General features: G+C 34.4%; 2 protein-coding genes across 2 annotated transcripts; one reads left to right on the forward strand and one right to left on the reverse strand.

Annotated features, from left to right (window-relative positions):
- Window positions 1-6,122: 6,122 nt before the first annotated feature.
- Window positions 6,123-10,417, forward strand: LOC147397605 (beta-amyrin 28-monooxygenase-like). The gene is made up of 3 exons (XM_086449421.1): window positions 6,123-7,120; window positions 9,631-9,818; window positions 9,908-10,417. The coding sequence occupies exons 1-3, from the start codon at window positions 6,172-6,174 to the stop codon at window positions 10,205-10,207; spliced, it is 1,437 nt and encodes a 478-aa protein (XP_086305547.1). The 5' UTR covers window positions 6,123-6,171; the 3' UTR covers window positions 10,208-10,417.
- Window positions 10,418-12,694: 2,277 nt separating this feature from the next.
- On the reverse strand, window positions 12,695-17,602 carry LOC147397606 (uncharacterized). The gene is made up of 4 exons (XM_086450211.1): window positions 17,377-17,602; window positions 14,552-15,555; window positions 13,096-13,549; window positions 12,695-13,047 (listed from the first exon to the last, which is right to left on the reverse strand). The coding sequence occupies exons 1-4, from the start codon at window positions 17,600-17,602 to the stop codon at window positions 12,695-12,697; spliced, it is 2,037 nt and encodes a 678-aa protein (XP_086306337.1).
- Between the last annotated feature and the right edge of the window lie 1,085 nt (window positions 17,603-18,687).

Raw genomic sequence — 18,687 nt, forward strand, 5'->3', positions numbered from 1 at the left:
TGGATTCGTGATCTTTCTTCCTTTTTGAGTGTGGTATACATAGTGTATTTAATGCATTTTAACGTGTGCAGTTAGAGCAAATGTTAAGAACACCCCCTTTTATAGATATAAGTAGATCATACCCAACTGAACCAAGGCCTATTGTTGTTAAGACAAATTTGACTTATTCTAAATTCAATCATCAATTTGATCTCCTAAATATTGCATTAAGGTAAGAAAAATCCATTATTTTATTTTTGATTAGCAAGTTGGGGTAGTTAGGAGGACCCCTTTTCTTTTATTAAAAGAAGTCTGCCAACGTATACTAACCGAAGCTAATAAGCCTCTATCTGAATTCGAATTTGAAAAAAAAATTCACTATCCGAACTCGATATCCAATGGATATTCTTAAATAACATCCAAATTTGAATCCAATTAACTTATTAGATATCTGATATTAACATAATCGAATTCAAATACCCATTCTAAAAATCCTAGATTTTTTTTTTTTCTAAAATCTAGTCATCTTCAAAACTAGATTTTTCATCTCCAAACTCATTCCTCGCATCTTCAACTTGTTTTAATTAGTTTTAAATATATATCATCTTCAATCTGAGGCAAATGATAAATTTTAAAGATTTATGGTTATGCATATTCCGAGAAAATGAATCTACGATTCTGTGATGGGGGTGTCAAAAAATCATTACACTTCAAAATATTATAGCTTGTCCGTATCTTAGGCATGAACATCCTCTTTGGGATTAATAAGGTAAAAGAAGAAAAATAATAAAATTAGAGGGATATTATTAAAAAGAGTCATACATGCTAGAGTTACTGTGAATTTCACTGCGTTTCACACTATACTAATGTGGAGTTGCACACATGACCATAAATATTTTTCATTTGTATTGATGAAACAATCTATGGTTCCGTACACACATCCACATTATCACAATGTGAAATATAGTGAATTTCATGATCATTTCATCATTTTCCTATTGTAAATGAGAAGTAGAGGAAAGACAATAAAAGTTAAATGTTATTCTGTGAAAAAAAAAAGTAAAAGAGGAAAGAAATAAAATTGGAAGAGCAATCCTGAAAAGGAAGGGAAGATGACAAATTAAAAAGTTAAAAGATTCCCCAGAGATTTGTACCTAGATTAAATCTTAGCCCATATTTATTTGGGGACTAAAGTGAGTGGGTTAAAAAAAAAGAGACATGATAATCTGACACCCCCATCATAGAACCATAAATCATTTCCTCAGGATACACAAGAAAATGATTTATGATTTTGCGTATCTTGAGGCAAATGATCCATAGTTCTGTGATGGGGACTCTATGTTACCTAATTCGTGGGTTCATTCAATTCAAATTCAAGTTTGGGATTCATGATTCGCCACTTGGGAATGAAAGTGGAGTGCAATCATGAAAGTGGAGTGCAAGTGATTTTTTTTCCCCTCTCTAACTTACTCCCCCATACTCTCCTAATGTGACATGAGCTAGAACCATAGTTTTTCCTCACGATACACAACTTCACATCCCCATATGCAACTGGTCGTTCTTGTTCTTATTCTTATTTTTAAGTGATGGAGTGCAATAATTACTTAAGTGATGTGCAACTAATTGTTCTCTTAAAATTTATCCAATCTTCATTTTCTTATAATTAATATTTAAATTACAAAAATGTTCTTATACACATGCGTTCGCACGTGCCACTTACCAATGGGTTTTATTTAGTCTGATTCCTCTCGAAGGACTGATAAAAAGAATCTGTATTATCACGAACGTCAAGTTTGTGATCCATCACACTAAGGCGGTGTTTGTTTGCGCTATTTTTCAGTGCTTATTGGTGAAAAAAATTAAATTAAGCACTTTTGTCAAAATAGCGCGTTTGTTTATTCGTGCTTATTGCTGATAATAAGCGAAACAAATTCAGCACTATTTTGATGCTGAAAAAAAATGCTGAAGCGATAAGCACTTCGCTTTTTTCAACACGGACAAGTATGCCCTTTATTTTTTTGAGCATGGACAAGTATGCCCTTATTCTCAAAAGAATATTACCTCTTATATCCCATGGATAAGTATATAAACACCCCACAAATTAATAAACCCACACCATAGCTAAATTATTTTGTCTTATATGGGTTAAAAGTTTTGGAATGAGTTGATTTTTGGTTAAGATGATCTCTACAATGAGGAGATCATCCTCACAAAAAATCAGCACATCTTGAAACTTCTAACCCTATCAAAACAAGTTCAAAAATCGTAAATTGTCCTTTTTTTTTTTTGAAAACTATTTTTAACGAGTTAGAAGTTTCAAAATAGATTGATTTTTGGTGAGGATGATCTCTAGACCATCTAGACCATCATCACTAAAAATTTGCTCATTCCAAAAAATTTAACCCATATAAAACAAAACAAAAAATGGCTATAGTGTGGGTTGTCCTTATTAATTCATAGGGTACTTTTATAATTACACATCCTTCATTTCTATCGAAAATTATTCATCCAAAATTAAGTTCTTTTAAAGATGATTTCAAATTTTGGTGACTTGTATGACATTATTATTTTTAATTTGAAATTTGTGGGTTTTTATAAATAGAAATTATTATTTATAAATTGAAGATTATTTGAGTATTATTTATTATTTAAAAATAAATTGTATTTTAATTTTATAAGAAATAATATATTTTATTGTGTTTGATAATAAATAAGCATTTGAAACATGTAAACAATGTATAATATGATTGTAAGGGTAACAAAGACAATTTCAGTTTCAGCAATGTGTAACAAACATGATTCAGCATCTAAACAAACAACTTTTTCAGCACTTAAATTCAACGCTTATAAGTTTCAGCACTTAATGCTATTCAACACTTATTTTTTTCAGTTTAACAAACAGCACCTAATACCATATGCCATTTGATTAATTGTCGTGTCAGGGATAATAATTTAACACGTGCCTTAAATTAACTGAAAGAGTCCTACTCAAAACACGACTTTCGATAGTAGGGTAATCGGTCCGTCCGTGATCAGTCTCCTTCTTTCCTGAATTAAAATTAAAATTAAAATTAGAGTATTACTATCAAATAATGTTTGAAGTTGAGCATTTTTCAAAAATTAATATTCAACGAATTAAGATCGATCACAACTCCAGCAAGGCATGTGACTTCTGATAGAGTGGGATGCATGAACAACATCTATTTACTGAATCTGAAATATTTGAGGTAAGATATAATGTTGACAATAATAGTGATGATAGTCAAATAAGTGACATCTAATTGCAATGTAACCCCCCCCCCCCCCCAATAATATATTATGATCAATTTAATATATTAATTATGTAAAATCTTTTCGTGTTAGATTATCATTTTGAACTGCAATAAAAGTTACTGGTTATTTTAGATGGATTAGTTTCTTCATCAAAAAGAAAGTGAAAGCCAAGGAAAACGATTGAACTATCAAATCTCTTGTTGCTTTAAGAATGATGGTAGGGACGATGACGACTAGGGATGAAAATATATAACGCACGCTAATGCAAAGGATGTCGAAGATGATTAACATTTCTTATGGCCATGTGTTATGTGTTTCTAGACATAGAGATTATCAATCAACCTTATTAATAATGTATAGCCTTCGATTCACATATTATTAATTTCCTTGAGTTTGAGATTCTGTTCAAGAAGTTCATAATAAAAATCACGAATCCAACTAATTGTTTGATGCACTCATTACCATCATCGAAAGAGTATATCACACACAAAAAAGAAGAAAAATCATGAGAAAGAAAAATAGGAAACTCTTCCATAGCATCACGTTTTGTTCAAATATGATATCGAGATGCTCGAACAAGTCATCTCACTTTTCAACAATTTTTTCCAACCTAGGAATTTATATTGATGTAGATATTTTAAAATCCAATATCTCATCTAGATCCCAATAGATATTGAGTTTATTCATTTAATAGATAAAATATGAAATATATATATAGACGGAGCGGAGAGCATTTGAAGGTTGAAATGATGAGGAGGGTAAAAGATTTTGGAGAGAAAATATCAAAAAAAAAAGAAATATATATCTCCAAAATCTTTTACCCTCCTCATCATTTCAACCTTCAAATGCTCTCCGCTCCATTTACTCCTACGAATCGTGTTCATTTTTAAGTGGCAAACCACGAACCTGAATTCGAACTAAGTGAACCCATGAATTAGACAACATAAAGTCCCCATCACAGAATCATGGATCATTTGTCTCAAGATATGCAAAATCATAAATTATTTTCTTGTGTATCTCGAGGCAAATGATCTATGATTCTATGATGGGGGCTTATATCAAAAAGGGACGTCAGATTATCACGTCTCTTTTTTTTAACCCATTCACTTTAGTCCCCAAATAAATATGGGCTAAGATTTAATCTAGGTACAAATCTCCAAGGAATCTTTTAACTTTATAATTTGTCATCTTCTCTTCATTTTCAGGAATGCCCTTCCAATTTTGTTTCTTTCGCCTTTTATTTTTATTTAACAAAATTACATTCAACATATATTGTCTTTCCTCTACTACTCCTTTTCAATAGGAAAATGATGAAATGACCATGAAATTCACTATAGTTCACATTGTGATAACGTGGATATGTGTACGAAACCACAAATTCTTTTCATCGAGATACAAATGAAAAATATTTATGGTTTTGTGCGCACCTCCACATTAGCACAGTGTGAAACACAGTGAAATTTAGAGTAACTTCAGCACGTACGACTCTTTTTAGTAATACCCCTCTAAGTTTATTGTCTTTCTTCTTTTACCTTCTTAACCCTAAAGAAGATATTCATGCCTAAAATACGGATATTCTGATTTTCTGATGCCCCCATCACATAACTGTAGATCATTTCCTAGGGATACGCATAATCATAAATCTTTAAAATTTATCATTTACCTCAGATTGAAGATGATATATATATTAAATTTATTAAAACAAGTTGAAGATAAGAGAAATGAGTTTGGAGATGAAAAATCTAGAGTTGAATGTGATTGGATTTTCGAAAAAAAAAAATCTAGGATTTTTAGAATATGGGTGTTCAAATTCGAATCTGCAAGTATCAGATATTTGATAAGTTAATTAGATTAAAATTTGGATGTTATTTATGAATATCCATCAGACATCGAATTTGAATAGTGATTTTTGTTTTCATATTAGAATTCAGATAGAAGCTTATTAGCTTCGATTAATATATGTTGACACGCCTCTTTTAATAAAAGAGGAGGGGTCCTCCTTACAACCCCAGCTTGCCGATCAAAAAAACAATGGACTTTTCTAACCTTAATGCAATCTTTAGGAAATCAAATTGATGATTAAGTTGAGAATAAGTCAAATTTGTTAGAACAACAATTGGCCTTGGTTCAATTGGGTATGATCTACTTTTATTTATAAAAGGGGGTGTTCTTAGCATTTGCCCTAACTACACACGATAAGATGCATTAAATACATTATATATATCACACACAAAAAGGAAGAAAAATCACGAATCCAACTAATTGTTCAGTACACTATATATATATATATATATTTTTCGCATTAGCCTATTATTAAACCAAGGTCAAAAGAGCATGCTATGAATTTTTAATATTAAAGGATGTCTCAAATATTATCAAAATGTGGGAGGGATATATAAAAGAGCAAAGTAAAGTTGAGTTTCCTTAAATCACTATTTATCACGAATGCGCAATGAACCGTAGAGCAAATTAGTTCGAAGTTCGGTACTTAGCTAGCGAATTAGATAACTCAGGGGGCATAAAATCATTATTTTAAAAAATAACTATTTACTTGCATTATCTAGAAAAGTACGGATCGAGAACGATGTCCCCCGTACCTAACCAAGGTTAGGTGGCTCCCTTACATGTTTGCATATTTGGGGATCCATCATCGACCGTGTGGATATGTGTTCCATTTGTTGGTGATTATATGATGAATCACATACTTAGACGGTCATTGAGTCAAAAAATAAATAATAACACGTGACATAAAAATAAAGTGCCACCTTACCTTGGTTTGGAACGAGAGACTGACGTGGATCCCTATTCATTCTAGAAAAATCCCATATAGAGTCTATTTAAGCCCACATAAGATCACTGAAGAGAAGTACAACACATTCTTCCATATACATAATATATATAGTTGCTAGTGCTCACGACATGGAGCTTTTCTTCCTCTCTTTCCTTCTCCTTATTGTCGTCTTCATCTCTCTTTCTTTCAAATTCATAGGTTACAAACAGAAATCCACAGCAAATAATCTCCCTCCAGGAAAAACCGGATGGCCCATCATAGGTGAAAGTCTCGAGTTCCTTAACACCGGAAGAAAAGGTCACCCTGAGAAATTCATCAAAGATCGAATGAAAAAATTCTCTCCAAATGTCTTTAAAACTTCCTTACTTGGTGAATTTGCTGCTGTCTTCTGTGGCTCAGCCGGTAACAAGTTCTTATTCTCTAACGAAAACAAACTTGTTAACGCTTGGTGGCCTCGATCAGTCGATAAAATCTTTCCTTCTTCCTTACAAACATCAAGTAAAGAAGAATCTAAAAAAATGCGAAAACTGCTTCCAGGATTCATGAAACCAGAAGCGCTTTCAAGTTACATTGGAACCATGGATTCGATCGCAAAGAAACATTTGGAGGAACATTGGGATAATAAAAAGGAGGTTACTGTGTTTCCTTTAGCGAAAAGCTATACTTTCTCATTAGCTTGTCGATTGTTCATAAGTTTTGAAGATCCCATTCAAATTGCCAAATTACGTGATCCATTCGCGGTTTTGGCTTCTGGGATCATTTCGATACCAATTGATTTTCCTGGAACTCCATTTAATAGAGCGATCAAAGCTTCGAAGTTTATAAGGAAGGAATTATTTAGGATTATAAAGCAGAGGAAGATTGATTTGGCAGAGAAGAAAGCTTCGCCAACTCAAGATATATTGTCTTATATGCTTTTAACGAGTAACGAAAATGGAGAGTTTATGAATGTGGGAGATATTGCAGATAAGATACTTGGGTTGTTAATTGGTGGCCATGATACAGCGAGTGCCGCCATTACTTTTGTGTTGAAGTATCTTGCAGAGCTTCTTCATGTCTACAATGAGGTCCTCCGTGGTAAGCCAAGAAGCATTTAGAGAGATTCTATTGCCACACCAACTTTTGCTAAAAGCACTCCAATTCTTAAGAATTCTTTACACACATATTGGGTTGCTGTTAGTAAAAGCTAGTGTGGCAATAGAAGCTCTCTTACTTAGTTTAGTTTTTTGTTTTTTTTTTCTCTTTTTTAATTTTGTTTTTAGTACGTCGTTCCTTGTGGTAGGTTAACGCACGTGCAAAAGCACAAACATACACATGGGATATTTTGATTTTACCTTTAAAGACAAAACCATTTTCGCTAAATCCATGACTAACTTATGGAATTTTTCAAGTCACTCTACTGGCCTGACTAACTTAATAATATTTTAAATCTTATTAAGGGTCTTTAGTTCATATGTTAGGATCCAAAAACATGATCCAATGCCACAAAGATTTAGAGGATGGAACTTTTAAGAATTTGAATATTTTGTTTTTTGAAGAATCATTAATTTTCACCGTTGAATTTTAATTTTAAGTTTTGAGAATTTAGTAACAGTCCAATTTCAACCCTTTAGATTAATCTCAAAATACTTTTTTATTTTTTATTTTGAATATGAGCTTTTCCATGAAATCTTGAAGATGTTGTGTTGGATTTCTAATGTAGTAATTTATGTGGACCCAATGACAATAAAATTTGAAATTTTACCAAGTTAGAAAGGAACATCTTTCTCAAATTTTTGGAATGACAATTGATGGTTTGAGTTGGTTATGGTATCTAATCTATTTATATTATATTATTATTGAGGTGTTTTTTTTAATTATAATTTATAATATTAATTAAAGTGATTTAACATAATAAAATGATATTTTTGTAATTTAAGAAAACTAATTGACATTTTTATTGGTCAAGGATAATAATTTTATTAAATTTTTTTTTTTTTTTTTTTGACTAAAATGACTTTGATAATAACTTTACTAATAGAGCGAGAGAAGGTGGAATGTAAGTGATTCAACACCAAAATTTGGATCCCACATACGCCCCCACCTTTTGAGTTAAATATAATGAGGATCAATATGATAAAAACAAATGAAATTGCAATCCACAACTCTATAATCACATTGGTTAATTTTTCAAAACTACAACATACCTGTTAATCATGTAATCTTGAAAATTTCTTTAATTAATATTTAACTTATAAATAAGTCTTTATACATGTGAGTCATGACACCTTCTAGTAAAGTTTAAACTAAAACATGAGATGTGCAAAAGAATATATATTAGAAGGGTTTATTTGTAATTTGAGATATTACTTAAAAGTTTTTTTTTATTTAAAGATTATATAGTAAAAATGATATTTTTGTAATTTTGAAAATTAACCAACGTGATTTAAGAGTCGTTGAATTATAATTTTCTTAATTTTTTTATAAACAAAATTACCTAAGATAATATTAAGTTTGAATGTAAAGATGGGGCATTTGTGAGATCTATATCTTGGCATTGAATCTCATTATAATAATATAAAAATGTAAAGTTTGGAGTTTTTTCTTTTTTTTTGGTTAAAAATTTAATCCTATCACAAATCTCAAGGTTAACTTTTAACATTTATCTTCTCTTTTATTTATTTTATTGTCTTTACTCTTTTATTCATTTTTAAGAGACACATCTTCTCCCTTTCTTCAATAGAGTTGGTGTCCTATCCACCCAGAGTTGGAGGATTGAAACCCTCTTCCAACACCTCAATACATTCACCTTAGTTGTAATCTTATAAATTAAAGTAAAAAATATTTTCTTTTCATAATACTAATTTTATTTTCTTTCATTTTCATCACTTTTTTCAAGAATACTTGACCAACTTTATTATTTTCCACCTCTGCCCCTTAACCCCAAAGAGGATGCCCAAGGGCAAACTCTTGCACTTAAAACTATTTTGCAAGAATTACATTATTAATTAATTTTTTTTAATATTCATCAAAAATGTTATAAATGCTTATTTTCCTTTATTATAAATCCACATCAACTCAAGGGCATAAAGGTAAATTCATGAATTTTAGAAAACTCACCAACCCCGACAAAGCTTCCACGGCGACATCACGGACGGCCTTTAAGGTAATATCATTCAATAATAATTGGATCTGATAGATAAAATACACAAAATCTATTATTTGTACTTATTATATACTAGATTCCTTGAACATTGTTGATCTACCTTTGATTCGGTATATTTTGGATTGATCTGCAATTTGACCAAAAAAAATTATAATTTTATCCTAAATTATTAACCCTGGATAGCATTGAGATTCTATTCTATTCCCCATCAGATCTCGACATGGAGTGTTGTTCCAGAATTGATCTGATCAAATCCTTATTAATCCTAAAACTCTCTCAATTATGAACCTTTATCAAGATCCCTTGACAAACTTTTTTTTTTTTCCTTCTATTTAAATTAACTTTTGAGGAACATTAATAGAGTTTTTGGTTAATTTTTCTCACTGTGCCCATGAGTCATGTTTTATACGAAATCCTTCTAATTGGTTGAACCTCACAACAGAGCAAACTGAGATCGCAAAGTCGAAAGCACCAGGAGAGTTGCTAAATTGGGATGACATACAAAAAATGAAGTACTCTTGGAACGTCGCTTGTGAAGTGTTAAGACTTGCACCACCCCTCCAAGGAGCTTTCCGAGAAGCAATTACGGATTTCACCTATGCAGGATTTTTTATTCCTAAGGGATGGAAGGTAACTTATAATAATTCACGTAAAATCTTAGTGATTGAAAATGTTTTGGACATGTTTCGAGTTGTTACTAATCATTAATTTAATGACAGTTATATTGGAGCTCAAATTCGACTCATAGGAACCCAGACTACTTCCCCGAACCCGAAAAATTTGATCCATCAAGGTTCGAAGGAAATGGACCTGCACCTTACACATTTGTTCCGTTTGGAGGAGGACCAAGAATGTGTCCTGGAAAAGAGTATGCTCGACTAGAAATACTTGTGTTCATGCACAATGTTGTGAGGAAGTTCAAATGGGAGAAATTGCTGCCTAAAGAGAAGATAATAGTGGATCCAATGCCAATGCCCGCCAAAGGACTACCAGTTCGTCTTCAGCCTCACAAATATTAGCTTCGTTTAAAGGACTATACAATTAATTACTAGTTATATACTAAGAAATAGTAGCTTTGTTTAAAGGACTTTACAATTACTAGTTATATCCTAAGATACTAGTCCTTTTTTTTTTCGTTACTCCCTTAAGAACTTTGGGCTTTGGTGTAATTTTATAGTTTTATTACATGGTTGGTTTCTACTTAATGAAGTAAAGTGGTTTGGTTCTTAGTTTGTTCTACCTTTTACTACAGTTTGCAGGCAAATTATATAGAAGAAAAAAAAATTACTTTATCGATAATTCTTTGATGATTATTACAAGAACTCTATTTAATGATATTACATCAATCAAGATATAGAAAGAAGTTTGATATAAAGATTTTTCCATCAGGATAAATGTGCAGTTGTGTATCCTGAGAAAAATAATCTATGATTCTAGCACATGCCACATCTGGGGTGTTTGGGGGGACGTCAAAAAATCATTATTGTATTGTTAAATATGTAATTTTCCTTTACAACCTTCAATTTATGAAAAAATTACATTGACAATAATAGAATGTATATCATCTATCTTAATACGATGCATTTTATTTTCTAACTGAAGATACCGGTTTATCAATGCATTTTTCAAACTATATGAAAGGGTTATTCTCCGCTTTGAATTTCGTGCTTATTTGATAGAGAAAGATGTTTGACATAATTAGAGAACGTTTTGTGGTGTTTTTTGGTCTTTAATGCTTTAAATGCAAATTTTTATCTTTGACTTCAAACATTAAGGATTGAGAAGGATACATGGCTTTTGGAAAATGGATGACTATTTAGCTTCATTTTTTTCGAAGGTTTTGTTTGATATTTTAAATATCTAACTAATTAAAACCTTACGGGAAGAAAAGAAAAATCATTGCCTTATGTACTTTTGCTTGGGAGTTGTAGTGTGTTTTCCCTGTAGTATCTTGAAGTGCTTTTTAATTATTAGATATTAAATTAAGAGACTGAAAGAATCTGATGTTCTCTTCCTTAATGAAAGAAGAGATATGTTCAATGATATTTATAAAGGCTTGTTACAATCTAAACAGAAAAGGGAAAAATCCAACAATAAGGAATGTGCAACTCATTGTAATAATAAAGAGAAAAATAAGGAAAGAGAGATTTTGTTAAATCGTTGACTGATTTGGTTGGGAGATCAGTGACTGATTTAGTTGCTGATTTGGTGGGAGATCAGTTGGTAATACTTGACTGATTTGGTTGCTGATTTGGTGGGAGATCAGTTGGTAATACTCCTCCTCAAGGTGGAGCGTGCACGTGAGTAACGCCCAACTTGCTAATGAGCTTGTGAAAAGGGTCCTGACCCAATGGCTTGGTAAAGAGGTCTGCTATTTGCTCAGAAGAACGTATGTAGCGAGGGGCGATTAATTTGGATTGAATCTTCTCGCGAACGAACTAACAGTCCAGCTCAATGTGTTTTGTGCGCTCGTGAAACACAGGATTTTCAGCTATGTGGATGGCTGCTTGATTGTCACAATAGAGGGTAATGGGAGATGGATGAGGAATGCCAAGATCAGTAAGTAAATACTTTAGCCATTGAAGTTCTGAGGTGAGTGTGGCCATGGCACGATATTCCGCTTCAGCAGACGAGCGAGAGATGGTGGTCTGTTTCTTAGTTTTCCAAGAAATAGGATTGAAACCAAGCATGGTACAATAACCAGTGGTTGATCGTCTAGTCATTGGGCAACCGGCCCAATCAGAGTCGTAGAAACCACTCAATTGTAGTGAACTAGATGAGGAAAGGAGAATGCCCTTTCCAAGGGAGCCTTTGAGGTAACGAAGGACTCTTGTGGCAGCATCCATGTGGCTGGTATGAGGAGCTTGCATAAATTGGCTTAAAATATGGACCGAATAGACAATGTCAGGCCTGGTGACGGTAAGGTAAATGAGGCGACCAACGAGTCAACGATAAATAGAGGGATCTGGTAAGGGATTTCCATCGGTTGGAGTCAAGTGAAGATGTTGCTCCATTGGAAAGGGAGAAGTTTTGGCACCGAGGAAGCCTGTGCCTTTGAGAATATCCAAGATGTACTTGCGTTGACATAGAAAAAGACCTTGGCGAGAGCGAGCTACTTCAATACCAAGGAAGTACTTGAGACGACCAAGATCTTTGATGAAGAATTTCTGAGCAAGGAAATCTTTGAGGTGTTTAATAGCAGAATCATCATTCCCAGTGATTATTATATCATCAACGTAGACCAAAACAAAAGTAGAGGATTGTCCAGTGGTGCATGTGAACAAAGAGTAATCAGCTCGTGATTGTGAGAAACCGGCTTGTAGGAGAATATTGGAGAATTTGGCAAATCATTGGCGTGAAGCTTGTTTTAAGCCATATAGTGATTTATGTAATCGGCAAACACAAGTCTCCCCCTTTCGAGCAAACCCAGGTGGGAGTTGCATGTAAACTTCTTCTTCCAGATCGCCATGGAGGAAGGCGTTATTGACGTCAAGTTGGTGAAGAGACTAGTGCTTGACGGTGGCAACAGAGAGAAGTGCTCGAATAGTAACAAGCTTGGCAACAGGTGCAAAGGTGTCATGATAATCAAGCCCCTCAACTTGAGTAAGACCTTTGGCGACCAAACGAGCTTTGTAGCGATCAATGGTGCCATCTGACCGATGTTTAATTTTGTAGACCCACTTACACCCAATCGGCTTTTTATGAGATGGAAGATGTGTAAGAGTCCAAGTATGATTGCTTTCAAGGGCACTAATCTCTGCAGTCATAGCATCACGCCACCGAGGATCTTTGATTGCTTGAGAAAATGACCTGGGTTCACATGTGGAAGAAATAGCAGAGAGAAAAGCACGATGGGAATCTGAAAAATTAGCATATGAAATAAAGTTGTGTAAAGGGTAGGGAGTACCTGCCTGTGTAGAAGTCGTTGGGTAAAGTAGTGGCGCTGTGGTGGCTATGGAACAATGATAGTCCTTAAGGTAAGAAGGAAGGCGACGTTCTCGAGTAGAACGAGTGGTAGAGGAGTTTGTGAATGGAATGGATGGGCTAGCCAATTCTGAACCAGGTCGTGAATCAAATTGCGAGTTTGGGGCAAGTGCGGCTGGAACGGAATGTGAAGATGTGGGAATGGCTACTTGGTGAGGTGCAAAGTCAAATTGTGGATGTTCTTCAATGGGCAATGGACTGACAAAAGTGGGATGTGATGGGGTGGAGATGTCATGAAAAGGGAAGACGGTTTCATGGAAGGTAACATCTCTAGATACATAGATGGTTTTAGTGGTGATGTCGTATATGCGATATCCCTTTTGGGCATATGGGTAACCAAGAAAAACCCCCGATTTTGCACGTTGATCAAACTTGTGCTTTATGTGAGCATTGTGAGCAAAAATCAAGCAGCCAAACACACGAAGGCGAGAATATGAAGGTGGGGCATGGAATAAAATTTCATGAGGAGATTTTCCATCTAATAAGGACGTGGGTGTTTTATTGATTAAGTATGCAGCAGTAAGAATGCATTATCCCCAAAAGGTGAGAGGTAAGTGTGCTTGAAATCTCAAGGCACGGGCAACCTCTAGGAGGTGTCTATGTTTTCTTTCTACAACCCCATTTTGTTGAGGTGTGGAAACACAGCTACGTTGATAAACAATCCCATGTTGAGAAAAAAATTGTTGCATTTCATTAGATAAAAACTCGGTCCCATTGTCAGAACGTACTTGTTGGATTTGAGGAAGGAAGATATCACCATCACCAGAAGAAACTTCTTTGATTTGATAATGGAATTGAGTTTTAACCATTGCAAAGAAGGATTTTAAATAAAATTTGGTGTCTGATTTAAACGGCATTAGATAAATCCAAGTACATCGAGAAAAGTCATCCACAATGGTAAGAAAAAAATGTGCACTGGAAAAAGATGATTGGGAGAAATTTCCCCAAATATCACAATGAATTAACTGAAATGGTTTATTTGATGAAATAGAACTAGTTGGAAAACTTAAACGTGTTTGTTTCGCTTGAGGACAAACATCACAAACATATTTATTGGAACAAGAAATAAATGGAAAGTTCTTGGCTAACTCTGATAATCGACTAAAAGAAGGATGTCCAAGTCTCCAATGCCAAATGTCGATGGTAGGGGTCCCAGTAACTAGGTGGGCAGATGATACTTGAAACTAGTAGAGTCCACTACGCACACTACCCACTCCAATCGTCTTCTTCGTAGACAGGTCCTGAAAGTTACATTGATCATAAAAGAAGGTTACTGAATATTGATGAGACTTTGTAAGTTGACTAATGGATAAAAGATTAAATTTAAAAGATGGGATGTAGAAGACATGATCAAGTTTGAGATTTGAAGAAAGATTCACAGTCCCAATGTGAGTGACTTGTGCATTGGAACCATCTGGTAATTGAACAAAGGTTGGTGTGGTGCAGGGTGAGTGAGATGATAAGAGGGATAAAGAAGAGCACATGTGATTGGTAGCCCCAGTGTCAATAATCCAAACAGAGTCTAATTGAGTGGTGAGAGCTATACCTGCTAGATTGGCATTGCCATTAGTACTACCTGATGAAAGCATGGCCAGAATATTGTTATATTGCTCTTGTGTAATCATTGGGGCTGACACCATTGCTCGTTCGTTCAGTCGCGAAGAATCCGAAAATGAGGGACCTGAATTGTTTGGCTGCTTAGAATTGTTCCTTGATCGATCTGAAGGAAATCCATGTAGGTTATAACATGTATCTATGTTGTGATTGTCATACCCACAATAGTCACAATGCATCTTCGGTCTTCGGCGGTAGTTTCCATTGCTATTTCGTTGATTATTTTGTCGATTGAAGGATCTGTTTGGACGAAAATTTCTGTTGTTAGTGCTAATATTAGCACGATTTGCTGATGTAATTTCTATGAGACTAGAGCTATTGGTTGTGAGTGCAGCAGCTTCTGGTATAGTAACTGAAGGAGATGAAGAGTGGATTTCTTGTTGTTTTTCCTCCTGACGTACAAGAGAATATATCTTGGTTGCAGTTGGTAATGGGTCCATTAACAAAATCTGACTTCGAAGGGGTGAATAACGCTCATGGAGACCTTGGAGAAATTCCATGATACGGTCTTGTTGATGTCGAGCAATACTTGCCTTTCCGTGACCGCAAGTGCAAGGTTGTACAACTGAAAGCGAGTTGAGTTCATCCCATAGCACCTTTATATTTGTAAAGTATGTGGAAACAGAGGATTCCTCTTGCTTCAAGGAAGCAATAGCTTGCTTCAGCTGATAGATCTTGGGTGCATTTGTTTGAGTGAATCGGTCACGAAGATCGACCCATATGTCTCTAGCATTTTTTGCATAGAGGATACTTCCACGGATATCATTCTCTGTGGAGTTTAAAATCCATGAACTAACCAAATCGTTGCATCTTTCCCATTTTGTAGACACCCCATTTTTGCATCCGCCTGATTAATCAACTCGTCAACCCGATCGCAAGGATTCCCAATGATGGATGTGTATTCCATTGCTTTACTTTGTTACCAGATTTGTTTCAGAAATCCAGATGAGGTATCTCGAATTGACAAAACCTTAGAAACCACGCTACGCTAGGAAAGTACGACCCCAGAAACATAGAAATCATCATCTTGCAGACCAAAAAGAAGCTTCATGATAAAAATCACTAAAAATTACCAAATTACCAAAATACCCCTAACCTCAAAACAACCTTAGAGCCTACGTTACGCTTAGGAAAACCCATTCGAACACATAAAATGACAATTGGAACCAAATAAATCATTTCACCAATTTTAACAGAATTTGACAAAATTACGAAAATGCCCCTCATAAAGTTCACAACCATTTCACACAAAAAATTTCATAAATAACAAAAACTAATATTTCCATTGAATTCCTTACGAAAAATCGATTCTAAAACATCCTAGAACATTAAAAACCAACTTAAAACGTGAAAAGTCCTCTCCGGGGGGCAAAACGGTAATTTCACAATTTTCATGATAAAAAATTCCGAAATTAATAAATAAAATATTAAATAATTAAATTTAAACATTAATGAAATTAATTTAAAATTTTGAACCTAAAAAATCGATTAATCGAACTCTCAGGCAAAATTGTTGAAGGTTCGTGGGATATTTCTTTAAGGACCCCTCCATTTGGGGGTCCAAAGAATTAAAAATATTTTAGAGGAGGGGTTCTCCAAAAATCAAAGTAAATCAAGCAAGACTAAGGTCAAGGTATTAAAGTCAATCAAGTGAGACTGAAGTCAAAATTAAAGTCAATTAAGCAAGACTAAAGTCAAGATATTAAAAGTCAATCAATTAAGACTGAAGTCAAAACAATAAAAGTCAATTAAATAAGACCAAAAGTCATAATAGAATTCTAATTAAATAATAACTCTATCTAATAGAGTTCTAACTTAAAAACAATTCTACCTAAAACAATTTGAATTAAAACACAATTCTACTTAAAACAATTCTAATTAAAACACAATTCTACCTAAAACAAGTCAAACTAAAACACAACTCTAATTAAAAGATCTCTAATTAAACACTAACTCTATCCAAATCAACCCTTAAAAACATCTATAAATAGAGGTGCTCACACCCTATTTTCGTATCAAATTATAAACCCTAAGAGAAGTAGGTCTAGAAGCTCCCCTAGCCCCCCATAAACCCTAGTTTTGGAGCCCCAACTCCTTAGCTAACATCCCTCCTTCAATTTTAGTCTAGAAAACACCCAAAAGCCTTCTAAAAACACCCCCAAATCCGTAACGAAATTGAAGAGTTCAGATTCAAAAACAAGGAGATACCTTGCCTCGGAGATCCGAAGTCAAATCCGGAAGCAGAACGAAGTAAGGGAGCACGGTACAAGGAGTTCTTTTTGTCAGATCTGAGGGAACCAAGTCCTTGCCATCGGAAAGGTAAACCTTTTATTTTTATTTATTTTCTTATCTAGGTTTTAGCAATGTAATTTACTTGGAAATTTAGTAGAGACCGGCTTTGGCCGGGCGGGGTTGGTGCCTAATACCTTCCAACCCCGTAACTTGATCCCCGAATTCAATTTTTTTGGTTTTAGATTAGTTTTTATCCGTTTAGAGTCATTGATCGGTTCCTAGACCGTAATAACTAGGTGGCGACTCCCAAACCTCAAGGGTCAAAAGCGGATCCGCGCACCCCGCGGATCGAGGGCGCTTTCACATTTATTCAAGGCTTCAGCTTCTTTAGGAGGTTCAATCGATCCATCAACAAATCCGATCTTATTCTTTGCACGAAGTGCCATTGTCATGGCACGAAACCATGTACCATAGTTATCTCCTGAGAGAAGAGGAGAAACGAGAACCGCAGTGGGATTATCTGAGTGGTGAATGAAGAGAGGATCGTTTGATCCATAGATATCATTGACTGTAGGCTCCACCATTTTTGCAGAGGTTCAAGTCTTATGGCTTTGATACCATATTAAATTAAGAGACTGAAAGAATCTGATGTTCTCTTCCTTAATGAAAGAAGAGATATGTTCAATGATATTTATAAAGGCTTGTTACAATCTAAACAGAAAAGGGAAAAATCCAACAATAAGGAATGTACAACTCATTGTAACGATAAAGAGAAAAATAAGGAAAGAGAGATTTTGGGAAATCGTTGACTGATTTGGTTGGGAGATCAATGACTAATTTAGTTGCTGATTTGGTGGGAGATCAGTTGGTAATACTTGACTGATTTGGTTGCTGATTTGGTGGGAGATCAGTTGATAATATTCGAGATTGAAATCTTGAAAATAAGATTAGACAACTCATCCTTAAACAGTTCATGGTGTATATCAGATTCGGAAAAAAAAAAAATTTGAAAAAAAATATAATTCTTTGAGTCCATGAAGGCTTTGAAGATGGACAGTCCACAACCACCAATTTTTTAGCGAAACAGATTTTGTGGCTGTGTGACGTCGCTGTCCTTCGATCATCTAATATCACAACATGGTACTGCAGGTAAAACGCACTACAGAAGATCCGCTCCCCTTTTGCTTTGCTAGATGTGGGGTCTCAACATAGCTATTTGGTTCTTGTTCTGAACCTGTCTTTAATGAGGTTATGGACTCGATTATGGATCAATCCATCATATTACATGAGGCTAGTACGCATCTTAGATTACTTGGAAATATTCAGATCATAGATTTAACTTGCGTAAACATACTCCCAAAACATTGGATGTACATTTCACCTTTTAAGCGTAGTTTAGATATCTTTAGCTCATTTATGATCACTCAGAAACATTTTATGATGTATGAATCTATTACTATTTTCTCCCACCTTCAGCTCGCACATGTTCCTAACTCGCATATCCACTTTCAACTCAACTCATCCAAATAGCACTAAAAGTATTTTTGCTGGAAAAAATTTGTTGGGGATTTAGGATTTGTTCTTTAGTCATTTGTTAACTAATTAGAGTTTGCTCATGCCCTTTGGGGTTATGAAGGCAAAAGAGGAAAGCCAATACAATTACAGAGCT

This window comes from Akebia trifoliata, chromosome 8 (genome assembly GCF_017979445.1).
Source record: "Akebia trifoliata isolate Shusen 1 chromosome 8, ASM1797944v1, whole genome shotgun sequence".
NCBI lineage: Eukaryota > Viridiplantae > Streptophyta > Magnoliopsida > Ranunculales > Lardizabalaceae > Akebia > Akebia trifoliata.